Here is a 13,248-nt window from a genome sequence, read left to right on the forward strand (position 1 = left end):
TTAAGACTTTGAATATCTTAGGAATGTCCTTTCATTTCAGTCATCATTAATGCATAGATGAGGTTCCTCCTAGACTGTTTTCCAGGGGATCTGTGTTTCTAGTTAATACTAAGGAGCTAATCACTAACACCAAAGGATAATCCTTTATTTATTGAAAAGCAGGTCAGCATCCAATTCCTTGTGACTTCCTACTTTTTTCACCCAGGAAAATTCTAATCATCTCAAACCTAACAGCGGACTGCATGGTGATTCTTTCAGTGTGTTTGCTTTGCAAATATATGCAAGCAACGCTTCCCAGAGCAGGTTCAGCAGAAAACACAGTCATCCAGAGTGGCTTCATGGAAAGGCTCCCAGGATCAAATTGTGCAACCTGTTCATTCACCCAACTTCCGATTTAGAGATTCATCCATGTACTGATATTATGATCCCTACCATGGTTTTATTTCCTATCTCATACCATAATTGAATTGTCATAAAGGGCTACAGTTCCCTTTTTTCCTAATGTGCAGCATCCAGCTGTGTCACATCCGCTTCAAGAACCACCCTTTGGGAATCGTTGCTTTGTAGCTCCTTCATTTCAGATGAACCTGCCAAGCTTTCTTACCACCATACTTACATTGTTCTCTAGTGAATCATACTAAACAACAAAAAGAATCAGACACTTCCTGCCCATTTTCCTTCTGAAGTATGAGCAGCAAAATATAGCAAGTAATCTTTGTTTTTTTTTTTTCAATGCTTTTCTCATGTAACAGTAAAAGGTACATGTTTTTAAGTTCCAATAATACTGTACTTAACAGGACTTTTTTAACTGATTAAAATCTAGATCCTGGGTTCTTTTCTGTAACCTTTCACCTTTTCTTCTTTTCTTCTTCCTTTCCTTTCTTTTTCTCCCTTTCTCTTTTTCCTTCCAGTATCCATCCATCACTCATCTTTAATTGAATGGGTTGCATGCTCTGTGTGTGTTGCCGCAGCTTTGAGAGCCTTTTTTTTTTTTTTTTTTTTTTTTGCTAGAAGATTCAGTGGCCCGTGTTGCAGATCTTTTTCTTTTCTTTTCTTTAAATAATAATAATGTGGGCTATTAATTTCTTAATGATAAATAACTGTTGAACAGCCAATTTCATCTGAGTGGAAGCAATGGATTATCATTTTCCAATGAGACACAGTTCTTCAATGAACTAATAAGAGCATCCTGTGTGAACTTGGTACTTTGTTATATGTCTATAGAACTCATAGACATAATGCTACACTTCAGACATACATCAAAATATGTGTTTGCAAGGCTAAAAATCAGGAAAGCACGGCTGCTTCTAAAAAGGCTAACATTTTTCCAACAAGCGGCATCAGATTGTTTGGAGGCAAAAGTCCAAAAATTAATGTGGAAAAATGCTTTGTATCACAAACAGTAATGCCACAAAATAAGTGGTGGTGGGTATCGCTTGTTGGAGTTGCATTCTGTTAGCTGAGAATAAGAACAGATGAAAAGAGATTCAATTAATGTATTTATTATTATAACTTTCCCTCCCGACAGTTTTTCTTTGTCCTGGACTGCTAAAAGGAGTGTACCAGAGTGAACACTTGTTTGAATCTGACCACCAATCTGGGGCATGGTGCAAAGACCCTCTACAGGCTTCCGACAAGATTTATTATATGCCCTGGACCCCATACAGAACTGATACACTGACAGAGTATTCATCCAAAGATGACTTCATTGCTGGAAGGCCAACAACTACCTACAAGCTCCCTCACAGAGTGGATGGCACTGGATTTGTAGTATATGATGGTGCCCTGTTCTTCAACAAGGAGCGTACCAGGAACATAGTAAAGTTTGATTTACGGACTAGGATAAAGAGTGGAGAGGCAATCATAGCAAATGCCAATTACCACGACACATCCCCATACCGATGGGGTGGCAAATCTGATATAGACTTAGCAGTGGATGAAAATGGATTATGGGTAATCTATGCAACAGAACAAAACAATGGCAAAATTGTCATTAGCCAGTTGAACCCTTATACCCTACGGATTGAGGGGACATGGGACACTGCATATGACAAAAGGTCAGCTTCCAATGCATTTATGATTTGTGGAATTCTGTATGTGGTCAAATCTGTATATGAGGACGATGACAATGAGGCCACTGGTAATAAGATTGACTACATTTACAACACTGACCAAAGCAAGGATAGCCTGGTGGATGTACCTTTTCCCAATTCCTACCAATACATAGCAGCTGTGGATTACAACCCCAGGGACAATCTGCTTTATGTGTGGAATAACTACCATGTTGTGAAATACTCTTTGGACTTCGGACCTCTGGATAGTAGATCAGGTAAGTTTGATTTGGGGTAGTTTTCTGAGGAAATCTACCATTTGTTCTCAATATGATGACTGTTGAGATTTTGTTCACTTCCCTGTGCAATCTTCTGGCCTGACTATCTCCCAAATAATATGCATCGTCTTTTCATTTTAGAAAGTTTGTTTTTCTTTTTTCTCTCGCTAAGAAGATGGGCCTATGAGAAAGGTCCTTTTCTTTATATAGTTTGTCTCCTACATCATCCTGCTTCTTTAAAATATATTTATTTGCCATTATCATACAGTTACTGCTTTCTATAATGAAATATATAAAATTTCTGCTAAGATTGCACAGTGCCCTTTCACACTATTTGTGGAATGTTCTTGAGAATGCTTTTTTTTCTATTTGGAACACATCCAAAGGTTAACTTGGCATAATGCTGCTGAAGCTAGGTACCAACAACTTTAAACCACAAAGTTCCTTACATAAGACCAACCCCTAGAGAAGTATGGATTATTTTAAAGTACATGTGTCTCAGCAAACCTACTTAGCAACTCATAAGTACTGTGATTCATATTTTTGAATAAATGACATTCAAAACACATCATGATTAAACCTGAGATAATCTTTAATTTCAATTTTTTAAATGGCTCCCCCTTCTGGAACATACTACTGACTTTTAATATTATATAAAGATTATTGTAAAAATCTTCAGTGATTTTATTTATTTATTTATATATTTATTTATTTATTTATGTTTTTTTCGAGACAGGGTTTCTCTGTGTAGCTTTGCACCTTTCCTGGAACTCACTCTGTAGCCCAGTCTGGCCTCAAAGTCACAACAGTGCCTCCTGAGTGCTGGGATTAAAGGCATGCACCACCACCACCCAGCCATCTTTATTATTATTAGATTTTTTGGGGGGGCATGATGACTCATGCCTGTATTCTCAGCACTTGGGAGGCTGAGACAGGAAGATTGCCAGGAGTTCAACACCCATCTGAGTAAGGTTGACATTATCTCAAAAGTAAATAAAAAAATAAGTCAGTAAAAGTTTAATTTTGAAACATGCCATAATACCTTTGTCCAAGTTAAAGTGTACTGGAAAACATGGCTATAAGTGTCTGGATTTGGGTAGTAATATAATAATTAAATATTATTTATTTCAATCAGAATTTAGTTGTTGCTGGGTAGTGTTGGCACTTGCCTTTTATCCCAGCACTCAGAGGCAGAGGCAGATCAATCACTGAGTTTGAGGCCAGTGTGGTCTCCAGGACAGGTAGGGCTACACGAAAAACACTGTCTTGAAGAAAATTAAAAATAAATTAAAAATGAATTTAGTTTTTACTATTTCTCATTTTCTGAATAATGTGCCATACCTTTAGGAGCATGCCATTCTACTCTCTAATTTACCCCATTAGACAGAATACTCATACAGAACTAGATTCATTATTTCCAATGAGCTTGCTTCACCCACCTTTGTATTATATTCATATCTGATCATTATTTCTTTTCAGACATTAATATTGTGTTTATAGAAATAAGGCTCAATAGGCTTTTGTTGAATGCACAAATGAAAAATGGTTTTCCAACTCTTCCTCAAAGAAACTGACAATTTGGTAGCATCTTCTGTAATCCTTAAGCAGCTTCAATCAGAGTGATATCATGTCTTTCCACAATTAGCAATACTGATATTATGTTGCATTAACTTTTCTACAAAGAGAACCCTGGTCTGCAGTATTTCCAGAAACAAGTTCTAGCATCTTGAAAAAAAAAAAGTTTACTCTCCTAAACTACATTACCAGCTGTACCACATGCTGGTAAGGCTCTTAAACTCAGTGTACTTTCAGTTGAGAACCCAAACACAATCAGTAATTTGGAGAATTGTGTGAAGTCCATATCTCACAGCTGTGATCTTCTTAAATGAAAATTTTTATTTTTCTGTGATAACTCTGTTTATGAATGATATGTAGCCTTTTTGTTTACTCCACTGAGGCATGAAGTAGTTTCTAGTGAACCTCCCCCCCAAAAAAAAACAAAAACAAAAACAAAAACAAAACTGCAGTTGACCATGCTTTGTAGTTCAAGACTAAAGGAGCAATAACACACCTCAAGTTTCATTATACTAAAGGATTTGTTATTATTTTTATCTAGAGAAACAGTCTCAAATTCACTAGTATATATAGTAATTCAAAGTATTGATATTTTGAATTTAATAAACTAACACAATTCTTCTTATTCATTTACTCATTTATTGTTTATTTATTTTTTGAGGCAGAGTCTCTCTATGTTAAGAGTCCTGGCTGTTCTCGAACTCACTTTCTAGACCAGGCTGGCCCCAAACTCTCTGAGATCTGCCTGTGTCTGCCTCCCAGGTGCTAGGATTAAATGCATGAGCTACCACTACCCGGCTAACACAATTCTACATCTAGACTTTATAAATTAACCTTGAAGAGCATTGTACCTTTGTTCTAAGTATTTAGACACTTGCCTAAAATATGTCTAGTATGCACACAAACAGTATGTATGTATATAATCTCTCTACATATATAAATGGAAATATACATATTTTTATATAGATACAGAGGAATCATGTTAATTGTTTATATAAAGAAAATTGTACTATTCATCTAAATGTATTGGTTTATATATGGAAGTTAAAGTCTGGGAAATCTTGATGGCATATATTAGTGCCACATTCATTAAGATGCTGTTACTGAAGTGAAAAATATTATGAAATTATAAATTTCATTTTTGGATTGAATTAGATGCTTTTAAGCAAGGAGATTCAGTTTTCATCATTTTTGAATGGTCACACTTAAAACTTTGTCCATTTTACAAACAGTGGGATTTCACCTGTATTGAATTTGTCAACATAATCACCAAAAAAGTATCAATTTGCATGCATGGATGCTCAAATTAAAAAGCTAGTATTCTGGCATTGGACCTACTGCAATTTTGAGGTGGAAAGAATAACTGTAGAAGTAAATTTTATGCATGGTATGTGTGGATATGAGGATTTCAATTAGCATTAATATAAGCTGTTCATCTTATTCTACAAAAACAGCTTTGGGTCGGTGTTTTTCAGAGTAAATTACACTGGCATTTTTCAAAGCAGCTGCCTGTTGTGAATTCTTACTGCCATTTTGTTATGGGTCTTCTTATGTCTGTATACAGAATTCCCAATTTAAAAGAAATATTTTTAGGGCCAAAAATGGAAGGCAGGCAGGCAGGCTGGCAGGAAAGGAGGAAGGAAGGGATAAAGGGAGGGACGGAGGGAGAGAGGAAGGAAGGAAGGAAGGAAGGAAGAAAGGAAGGAAGGAAGGAAGGAAGGAAGGAAGGAAGGAAGGAAGGAAGGAAGGAAGGAAGGAAGGAGGCAGACAAAGAGGAAAAAGGGAAAAGAAGAAATACAAAATGGACTTGCTGTCTGCTGGTATTCAGCTGAGGCATTTTTCTCTAATTTATGTTTTGTTAAAAAAAATAGAACTCTCAAGTTTCCATGTAAAGGGTCCCTTTTGTTTTTATTTCTGCTGCATGAAACCATTCTGTACCTCACAAGACTTACTCTTGGATATATTGAAAGGGCCTCAGCTATGCTTACCCATAAGCAGCATCTGCCTTTGAACCTGTACATGAGAGTCTAAGGATGTGGGTTTGAATTCTACCCTGGATTCTTTTCTGAATAGCCACAGTTTCAGTCTTGGTTTTGACAACTACACGATAGGAAAAATCATGCCTGTCATAGAATATTGTTAACCTTTAATTAGATAATATGTTTGTTACATATACTGATAAGCTTAACCTAATTGCTACATGGCAGTTATTACTCATATTTTATAATTGAGAGGTGTTAATCTATAGCGAATACTACTTTTTCAAAGATATTCTTCAGGGCCTGAATAATAATAATATCTTTAAAAATATCTTTGTGTTAAGCTTTCTCTAGATTAACCATCCTTTATAGATTTACTGAGGTAATTAAAAATGCACAGAGTTCAGCTGGGCATTGGTGGCACACGCCTTTAATCCCAGCACTCTGGAGGCAGAGACAGGTGGATCTCTGTGATTTTGAGGCCAGCCTGGTCTACAGAGCGAGATCCAGGACAAGCACCCTCCCCCCCCCCAAAAAAAAAAAAAAACTACACAGAGAAACCCTGTCTCAAAAAAACAAAAACAAAGCAAAACAAAACAAATGCACAGATTTGAACTCTAAAACATATCTATTCTTCCACGATGAAAGTACTTTTTTGTTGTGTTTATTTTATGAAACAATTTTAGGAGTTGCAGAAAGGCCACCTTTGCTTCTCAGAACTATTCTAAGAAGTGATGTTGAAGCCATTTTTAAATTTGAATCCCTTACTCATCTCCTGGCAGTAAGTTAATTCCCAAGCACAGAGTGTGAAAAGTCTCAGTTTGGTTCCCTTACACAACATCTATGTTTGCTTTCTTTTCCAAAGGAAAACCTCTGTGAAACAGATTGTTTTCAGCAATATGTATGTAAAGAAATTAATTTTAATGAAATCATATATAAATTTAATTCAAATGCTCATTTTTAGACTGTAAGTGAAGATTCTCTTGGGAAGATATTTAGGGCTTATTCTTCTTAGAATAAGCTTAGGAGTTTAATATTTGTTTCTCATTTTTCCTCAGAAAACATTAGTTTCAGAACGTTAACCTCTCATCGTTTATTAGGCATTTATCAAATACAAAATTGTCAGCCTTCGTGTGGTTTTTCAGCATGAAATTAGTGTGAAAATAACTAGAAACTTGCACTGATGCTGCCATTTAGTATTCATATTTGGCATTCAATTATATCAGAAAACCATTTCTTTAGAAATATTAATAATGTGATGTGCTTCACATTAAGGAATTCAGTGTGAATAATCCCCAAATAAAAAGATATTTTTTGGAGGGATGCTAATACCTCTTGGATTCACAATGAGATGGGCCCATTGATATTGTTTAGTCATTTTTGTCTATAGCCTCTGTTGACTGCCTGATAAACAGTAGGTGCTCCATAATGATTTGCTGAATGATTTTGGAAATGCAGGAATGAATGAAATTTTCTAGACTTGCTTTTTCAGGCTATTGTGAGAATGAAAGTGTTATTCATGTACTCCCTGAGTGGTCTTCTCAGTGTTTGCCAAGAGCATCTATTACCTGGCTACCCTCCCCAGTTCCACCTCCTTTTCTTCTTCCTGTCTTGTCAGTTTTCTTAGTGTGGAAGTTTAGGATCTGGAAAAGTGGCTCAACAGTTAACAGCACTGGCTGCTCTTCCTGGGGACCTGGGTTTGATTCCCAGCATGCATGTGGTCACTACCAACTATCTGTAACTATTTCCAAGGCATCTGACACCTTCTCTAGCCTCTCTGGGTGCCAGACATACATGCAGACAAAACACTCATACATATTAAATAAATAAATAATTTGAAAAGAAGCTTAGCACATGTTAAAGAGAAGTGCTAAAAGCATATTAACACCTAATATGTAACAAGCGATTGAGAGAAATTAATGTCAGTGGTCTTATAATATGGAAGAAAGTGTACAGCTGTTCAAAGAATTCTTTTTACTATGAACAAATTTCCAGTTTAAGAGTTGCAGAGATACCTTCAACTTTAAGGAAATAGGAACTGTCTTACATTTAGTGTGAGGTGGTGGATGTCCTATAATGAAAATGCATTTTGTGTGAAAACAAGAGACTCATTGTTTGGTAGCCTGCAAAAGAAACATTTTTAAGCAGCCACTGTGGAGTTTAAAGCAGGTGTGAAGGGCTTGTTTGTCTGGGTAGGGCAGAGTTCCAGATCTATAACTACTGAATCTAGAATTTTCTTCAAAACATAATTTTTAACTGTCTGTATCCTATTGTATCAAACCAATGGGTGGTATACATTCATCATTACCTCAGCCACCGATATTTCTACCTTGTCTGCTAACCATCTCCTAGGAACACTTGGTTATAGATGATTTGAGTGACCCTCATATGGGAATCATATTTCTAAACCTCTGTGTAATGTCCTGACCAATCTGTCATTGGGAAATCAGTCGTCTCACTGGCTTTTAGTCATTTCTCTCTCTCTTAGCTGCGTTTCCTCCCAAACCACTTTGTGTTAAAATCATTTTTTATTACTGAAATGGAGCGCGAGGGGTAAGATATTTCCTTTGACTCTTACAGTTTACTTCTAAGCTATTCATATAAAAATGTAGGCATCCCTTGTCAAATTTACAAACATTTCCCTACATTTCCTATGCAAGTAAAGTCAAGTTGGTTATACAAATAGGCAGAGGAGCCTAGCTTCAAATTTTCTCAAACTTAATATGTCTAAGATAGAAAAGTCTACTTGTTGAGAATGAGTGATGCACACACGAGACAGTAAGTACTAATGAAAGAATACTGAAGACAGGTGCTACAAGCTTGATGTGGTCTTCGTTCCAAATACAATCCACATTTTTTCTGAAAGCCATTGAGATTATGGAAATGAACAGTTCTTCTATGTGCTGAAGAGAGCGGGTTCTTCTAAAGCAATAACACCGAGTCAGAGCCCAACCCTTGCACAATACAGATTAGGTGAACCTTCTGTCCTTATAATATGCTAATTAGAGCATTCGTGTCTCCTGCAAAAGCTCAGGCTATAAAGTGATGAATAAGAACTTTAAACACACATGACACCTCGTTAAAATGTAATTTTCACATCATATATCTGAACCCTTTACTGTGACAGCTGAGTAATGTGAGCGCTGGGCAGAGAATCCTGAACATTTTGAAACTGCCACGTGTTTGATAGGTAGCTGAATCTGCTTGTTGAATGGCTTACTTATGTGGGGTACACGGGAGTCAGGAAATAGTGTGTGGAAGCACTGAGATCTTAAGCCAGCCTTGTCCTCTGAGTGCAGGTTACAGCCACTTCTCAGTTCCTCTTGAGATGCCTGCTGCCGTCTCCAAAGTTTGGTTGGCCTCCATCTTTGTAGCCAAGTGAGATTTGCAAAAAGAAAAACACTCAGCAACTTGTTGCTAACCTCAGCCCCAGCTGGAGTTTTTGTTCCTCAGCTGTTTCCCTGTGTGGGACAGCTCCCTCCCGTTCTTCCCATGCTTTTTCGTTGCCTCTGGTGACAGCTGGTGCTGATTGACATTGTTCTTGGTGCGTTTCCAGGAAGTACAGAGAAAACTTAACGAAATTTTCCTACTCTGTGTCAACTGAATTCTCTCCCATATTTTTTTTAACCTTTCCTGTATTTTTCCCTTACCACTAAGGGTTAAACTTTGTAGAATGACACCACCTGCTTTTCAGCCTCTGAATATAAAAACTATAGTTCTGTACAAAACAAAATTGGTCCTCATTTTCTACAACGATGCCCAGCCAGCGTTTCTTATAAATCTGACATCTAGATGACTTTCCTAGTACAGGTGTTGGTAACAAAATGAGTCATAGATACAGGATTCCTTTTTTTTTTTTCTACAAGGGGATGTCTCCAAAAAAATGACTACCTCTGGGAAGATGATCAAGATTGTTTCTTCACTTAACATTCATGGCCATACAAAGATGACTTCTTTCTGAATGAGAATTCTCATGCACTCCAGCTGTCCTCTCTGGAGCTGTTGCATTGCTCATTAGCATGTCCACCAGAGGGCAGGCAGGTGGAACTGAAATGATTTTGCAGCTCCATGTGAGCCCTCCTGTAATATTTGGCAACAGTAGCAAGGGTGTGATTACTGAATATGAGGGTGGGGAGCATATGCCCTTAATCTCATCCTTCTAGCCATACTAGCACAGATAACGGAGACTCGGCTACATTAAGTATTAGTTGCTAAAAGAGCTGTGTCTGATGATATGTGCTTAATGTCTGATTTTAAACCTTTGAAGTAGTGGCCAAGAACCTTAGATGAGAGCTTGCAGGCATAACTTTTTAAGTACAAATCAACTTCTTTCTTCGTAACTTTTTCCACTAGAATTCTAAAGTCCCCAATAATTTTGATAAATTATACAACTCAAGATACATACATACATACATATATATATATATATAGAGAGAGATAGATAGATAGATAGATAAAATCTATAATATTATCTGATTGTATAGAGTGAGATCTGTTAGCAGATCTCTCTGAAAACAAATGGAAAATATTTCTTTATATTTGTTTTGGAAGAGTTCTGTATCTCTCTTCATGGTCTTTATGCAACAGGACAAATTGACAAATACTGTTTATTTCTGAACACTGCTGAAGATACAAATCAAAACTCTCATGTACTTTTTCAAGCCTCATGAGTTAAATATTTTAGCTATAAAACTCAAGCTTTTGAAAATAATCTTACCCAGAAAAACCTAGCAACATGTTAATGTAAGAAAATAGCTGGGTATGCAGTCCTTGTCAGTTGGGTCAACCTGACATTTAGTTTCATCATGTCGCCTCTATCCATGCTTTAGAAGAGTGAGAGCTATAACTAATACAAAGGGAAAGAAAAACAGATTATACATATGAAGAGTTAAGTCAATGTAAATAAGGTGAAGAAGCCAGTGCAGGAATATACCAAAGCTGAGGTAGAGTAAGGACAAGCAAATGTGTCTAGTGTTTTAGAACGCACACCAGACCTGGAAAATGACTAGATTTCATATACCTTTGCCCTTAAACACACTGCAAAGTCCCCAGTAACTTGGCTTCTAAATGTGGATGTGAATTTCAAATAAGTCTCTATTGGAATCATAAAGATACGATGCTTTTATATATATTTACGTCTCAAAAATTACTCATGGCACACAGCCTAAAAGAACACAAGAGTGTGGTTTGTGAAATGGAGTACCGTGGTATGGTAGCTTCTTGGAAATACTTGAAGAAGCAGATTTAATTATTGAAGGATTAGAAGGATTAGTTGGAAACTTTACAGAGATTCTGAGCAATTTGAAGGACTTTAGAGATTTGAGGACTAGATCTTTATTAGATTTAAACCTACTTAGCATGTTATATCCATTTTCTGGATTCAGATGGATTGCTAACCATACTCCAGTGCTCATGATCTTTGAACAAAATTGGCAAAATGATAAAAATTAGAATGAAGAAATGCCAAAAAAACAAGCAAGCAAACAAAAAAAAAAAAAACCGGGAAGACAGAAATACAAAGGAAATAAACATGTTTTTCCTTTCATAAACAAATGGACCACAAATGAATGAGGTATATTTCCTTAAAAGGAAGTAATGAGCTACCACGTATCTTTTATTGTTGAAAATTACTTCCCAAGGCTGATTTAACTAAACTCCAGAGGTTAATAATATGATTAAGGACAACATGAGGGATGCTTATATATTTATAATTGAATGTTAAGTATGTAAACCATTTTTGAAAGCAATTTAAGTATAGTTACATAGGAGAATGAATTTTTTTCTCTCTTTCAAAATTATCTGCTGGGACTTCATAACCAAAGAACATCTTAATGAGATAAAAGAATATAAATATTTGCTTTTAGTATATTTTCTATGATAAAAAAAAAGAGCCTCGGCAAGAAATGGAATATCTAAAGCCAAAGAAGACTGTTTAAACTTAGGTGTTTTAATGTTACATTTGATGGGGTTGGGGATTTAGCTCAGTGGTAGAGAGCTTGTCTAGCAATTGCAAGGCCCTGGGTTCGGGCCTCAGCTCCAGAAAAAAAAAAAAGGAAAACAAATATTACATTTGATGAAAATGGAAGGCTCTAAAAAAATGATAAGCCACAGTGTCATAGGAATCATAAGGTCCCTCTTGAGATTTGAATGATCAAATGAAAATTGCCAAAATATTATTGAGGAAATGTTGTTGAATTTTTTTTAAATTTTTTACTCCTTTGCTCCTTTGAGGGGCCCAGCACCCAGCTCCCAAATAAATCACATACAGAGGTTTATTATTACTTATGAATGCCCAGCCTTAGATTGACTTATTTCTAGCCAGCTTTCCTTAACTTAAATTATGCCATCTACCTTTTGCCTCTGGGATTTTTCCTTTTCTTATGTCTGTATATCATACATTCAGTCTTACTCTGTGGCTTGCTGTGTGATTAGGTGCCTGGCCCCTAGCGTTCTCCTCTCCTTGTTCTCTTGCTCCTTGATCTTTTTCTTTCAGATTTCTCCTTCTTTTCATTCTCTCTGCCAGCCAGCCCCACCCATCCTTTCTCCTGCCTGGCTCTTGCCCATTCAGCTCTTTATTAGACCAACCAGGTGTTTTAGACAGGCACAGTAACACAGCTTCACCAAGTTAAACAAATGCAACATAAAAGATTGCAACACATCTTTGCATCATTAAAGCAAATGTTCCACAACATAAACAAATGTAACACATCTTAAAAATAATATTCCACAACAAGGAAATAAATGTGAAAGAAAGGGCCTTGCCCTATTTCTTGCTATTTTCCTGTTTGAGTTGAGGATGAAATAACTGTGTAGCACTCCCCTCATCCATGACAACTGTATTCAGATACCTCATGTAGAAGCAGAACTCACCAAATTCTATGTGAACTTTGTCTTCCCTATGCCTTCACACTGGTGATAATATTTTATTTATGAATTAGGCACAGTAATAAAAATTGATCACTAATAATAAAAAAATATGCTGTCATCACATCTGGGTTTTGAAGACATTGCCTTTCTCATGGACACAGTACTGTGATGCCACAGCAGTGGATCTGGTACAGTAGGCGGGTGGGGAGGTGTGCAGGAGTACAGTGTGAGTCTGTAGGAAAACTGGGGATGTTTCCCATCCCAGGAACAAAAATGGTTTGGAATACAACTCATGTGTTATTTCTGGAATTTATTATTTACTATATTTGGAGAACAATTGACCATTGAAAACTAAAGCCAAAAGGGGGGGGGACTATGACTAAGAGATGCTATTTTAGTTTTTGAAGTCCTCAACATGCTAGAGTCTGTTTTCATCTCTTGATTAGAGAGTCTTAAAGCAACACATAGCATGTTCTTGAGTCTACTACCACAGAAAGA

General features: G+C 36.6%; 1 protein-coding gene across 24 annotated transcripts in view; it reads left to right on the plus strand.

The window, feature by feature from the left end:
* The window catches only part of Adgrl3 (adhesion G protein-coupled receptor L3), a 747,948-nt gene that overhangs the window by 455,710 nt on the left and 278,990 nt on the right, over nucleotides 1–13,248 (plus strand). For all 24 annotated transcript variants that reach the window (XM_076546498.1, XM_076546504.1, XM_076546503.1 and 21 more), the window contains one exon: nucleotides 1,529–2,329. In XM_076546498.1, the coding sequence (XP_076402613.1) occupies nucleotides 1,529–2,329 (801 nt within the window). The remainder of the gene's footprint in view (nucleotides 1–1,528; nucleotides 2,330–13,248) is intronic.

Source organism: Peromyscus maniculatus, chromosome 10, assembly GCF_049852395.1.
Source record: "Peromyscus maniculatus bairdii isolate BWxNUB_F1_BW_parent chromosome 10, HU_Pman_BW_mat_3.1, whole genome shotgun sequence".
Classification (NCBI taxonomy): domain Eukaryota; kingdom Metazoa; phylum Chordata; class Mammalia; order Rodentia; family Cricetidae; genus Peromyscus; species Peromyscus maniculatus.